This window comes from Myotis davidii, unplaced genomic scaffold (genome assembly GCF_000327345.1).
Source record: "Myotis davidii unplaced genomic scaffold, ASM32734v1 scaffold2229, whole genome shotgun sequence".
In the NCBI taxonomy this organism is placed as follows: Eukaryota; Metazoa; Chordata; class Mammalia; order Chiroptera; family Vespertilionidae; genus Myotis; species Myotis davidii.
The window spans coordinates 62,169-64,886 of NW_006299528.1; the positions used below are offsets into that span (position 1 = coordinate 62,169).

At 38.9% G+C, this 2,718-nt stretch overlaps 1 gene segment (V, D, J or C); it reads left to right on the top strand.

The window, feature by feature from the left end:
- Positions 1 to 1,177: 1,177 nt before the first annotated feature.
- LOC107184910 overlaps positions 1,178 to 2,718 on the top strand; it is a 2,268-nt gene continuing 727 nt past the window's right edge. Inside the window, 1 exon segment of the V gene segment in view lies at positions 1,178 to 1,241. Within this exon segment, the coding sequence occupies positions 1,178 to 1,241 (64 nt within the window).

Sequence of the window (2,718 nt, forward strand, 5' to 3'; positions counted from 1 at the left end):
CAAGCTGTATCACACAATAAATAGTATTATAAAACTCGAATAATTAAAAATAGTTTGTACTAGCAAATGTAAAACTAAACAGATTGATAAAAGAGAAGAGAGAATAAAGAAATAGAAACAAAGTACTTACTATAGGAAACTCTTGTACTACAAAGCTAATACTAATCAGGGGGAAATAATAGATTTTAGCAAATAATGTTGGGGCAATTGATGAGCCACTTTAAAAAAATCAAATGCCTACTTTACTTTTTAGATCAAAATAATTCCAAATACTAGACTTGAAGTCTTAAATTTTAAACAAAATAAAAATTTTCAGGTTTTAAAAAAATAGTCTTGGAGTGAGTCAAGACAAGGCTCAAACTTCATATCAGAATAAGAAGAACGCATTTGAATAAACAATAAATAAGTATATGAAGCAAACATTTCAACATGGCAAAATACCAACAAAGAGCCAAAATCAAATGTAAACTTGAATAAAAAGATGCAAAAATAGAGAAAATATAACTTTAATATGTAAAGAACTTTTGTAAACAAGATTAACTCTCCAAAAGAAAACTGCATTAATAACATAATAGCTATTATAAATCATGTTTGCTCTGTTCTAGCCATTTCTTTATTTTATCTATCCAGCTAATCTGTTTATTTGCTGTCTAGCTATCTGTCTAAACACATATTTCAAATGATACGGCAATTCTATAAGATGTGTACTATTCTCTCTCAATTGCTCAGTTGAGGAAACTAGGTCACAAGAGTCCCTGAGCAACTGGTTCAGAATCTCATAGCAAATAGAGCTATAGTGTTGACTCCAAAACTAACAAACAGAATTTTGGATAGACTTTTCAAAGAAAAACGTGCAAATAGATTTAAAAATTATTTTTAGCCCTATCGGTGTGAATCATTGGTTGAGCACCAACCTATGAACCAGGAGGTCATGGTTCAAAACCAGGAGAGGGCACATGCCCAAGTTGCAGGCTCAATTCCCAGTGGAAGGCATGCAGGATGCAGCCAATTAATGAGTCTCTCTCATTGTTGATGTTTCTATCTCTCTTCCTTTCCCTTCCTCTCTGAAATCAATAAAAAATATTTTTTAAAAACATTTTTAAATTCCAGCTTCACCAATAACAGATTTAAAAATGGTAGTCTGAATTAGCATTTTTCATCTACTAAATTAAGAACGATGAAGAAGTTTTATTATATAATGTGGTGGCAAGGGAGTGGAGAAACAGACACTCTGACACAATGTAAATTGCCATTATTTGTTTAGGGGCATTTGGCAATACTTATTAAATGAAAAATGTATGTATTCTTTGTTGTAGTTTTCATACTTTCAAAAATATTTATACTCATGTTGGCAAAAATCTTTGTATGAGGATATTTATTTTAGTACTAGAGGCCCAGTGCATGAAATTCGTGCATGACGAGGGGTCCCTCAGCTCGGCCTGTACCCTCTCCAATCTGGGACCCCCTTGGAGAATGTCTGACTACCTCTAGCAACCCAGGACTGCTGGCTCCTAACTGCTCGCCTGCCTGCTTGCCTGATCGCCCCTAACCACCTTTGCCTGCCTGTCTGATTGCCCCTAACTGCTCCCCTGTAGGCTTGATCACCCCTAACCGCCTCTGCCTTGCCCCACACCCAGGACCCAGGATTCCCTCCTCTGGCTGGTTGCAGGCATCCAGGTCCCGGGCCGGCTTTGCTCGAGCTGGCTGCAGCTGCAGGGGACCGTGGGCAGCAGCTTTGCCCAGGCCACAGACTCAGGCATCTGGGACTGCGAGGCGGGTGGCTTGTCCCTCTTCTGGGCTGCAGGTGTAGGCTCAGCTGCTGGCACCTGGGACCATGGGACGGGCAGCTTGTCCCTCTCCCGGGCTGCAGCCCCAGCTGCTGGCTTGTCCCTCTTCTGGACTGCAGCCTGGCTGGTCCCCATTCCTCTCTCCCCAGTGTTGAGTGTCTGAGCAGTTCTGGCGCGAGGGCATGAGGGCATGAGGGCATGATGACCATTTGCATATTAGCTCTTTATTATATAGGATACTACGCAGTAGTAAAAAAAACCAGAAATAATCTAAATTTGAAAAAACACAAAGCTGCTTAAGTAAAATTTGGTATATCCATATAATGGTATGCTATGTGGCCATTTTACATGGGATAAAAGCAAATCACAGAAAGGAAAATATAGGTTTGCTTGATATAATGAGTGTGTGTTAGAATACTTGCCTCTGTGAATGAACTGTGGCACTAAAGGATAAATGAGGAAGGAAGACTTCTACTGCATGTTATTTATATTATGTAAAATGTTTATGATTTGCATGGATAATAGTCACCCCTCCCCACCAGCTCCTCACCCCCACAGTGACTTTCTGATCTCTCTGAGGTCTAGAAATGGAGTTCTTTTCCCTCTGCATCCTCTTCTCTCCCTGCCTCCTAAGAACTATCAAGTCTGTGACACACTTGGTCCCTGTAACCAGGCATAAAATTATTTGAAGAAATGGATTTCTTAACTTATGTTCCCAATTCTCTGTCAAAGAGGTTTCTAGAAATATTCATAACCCAGTTAAGTGCCCCTTTTTCAGTACTCTAGTCCTTTTAAGATTTCACCTGCTGAGATTCTTGTGTATTATAAAGAGAAACATAATCAATTACATCTACACTTTTATACTTTTATAACATCTGGTAGTAGTTCTGTTTTATTGAACAATGAAACAATTAAAAGTGCAAATAAGAGA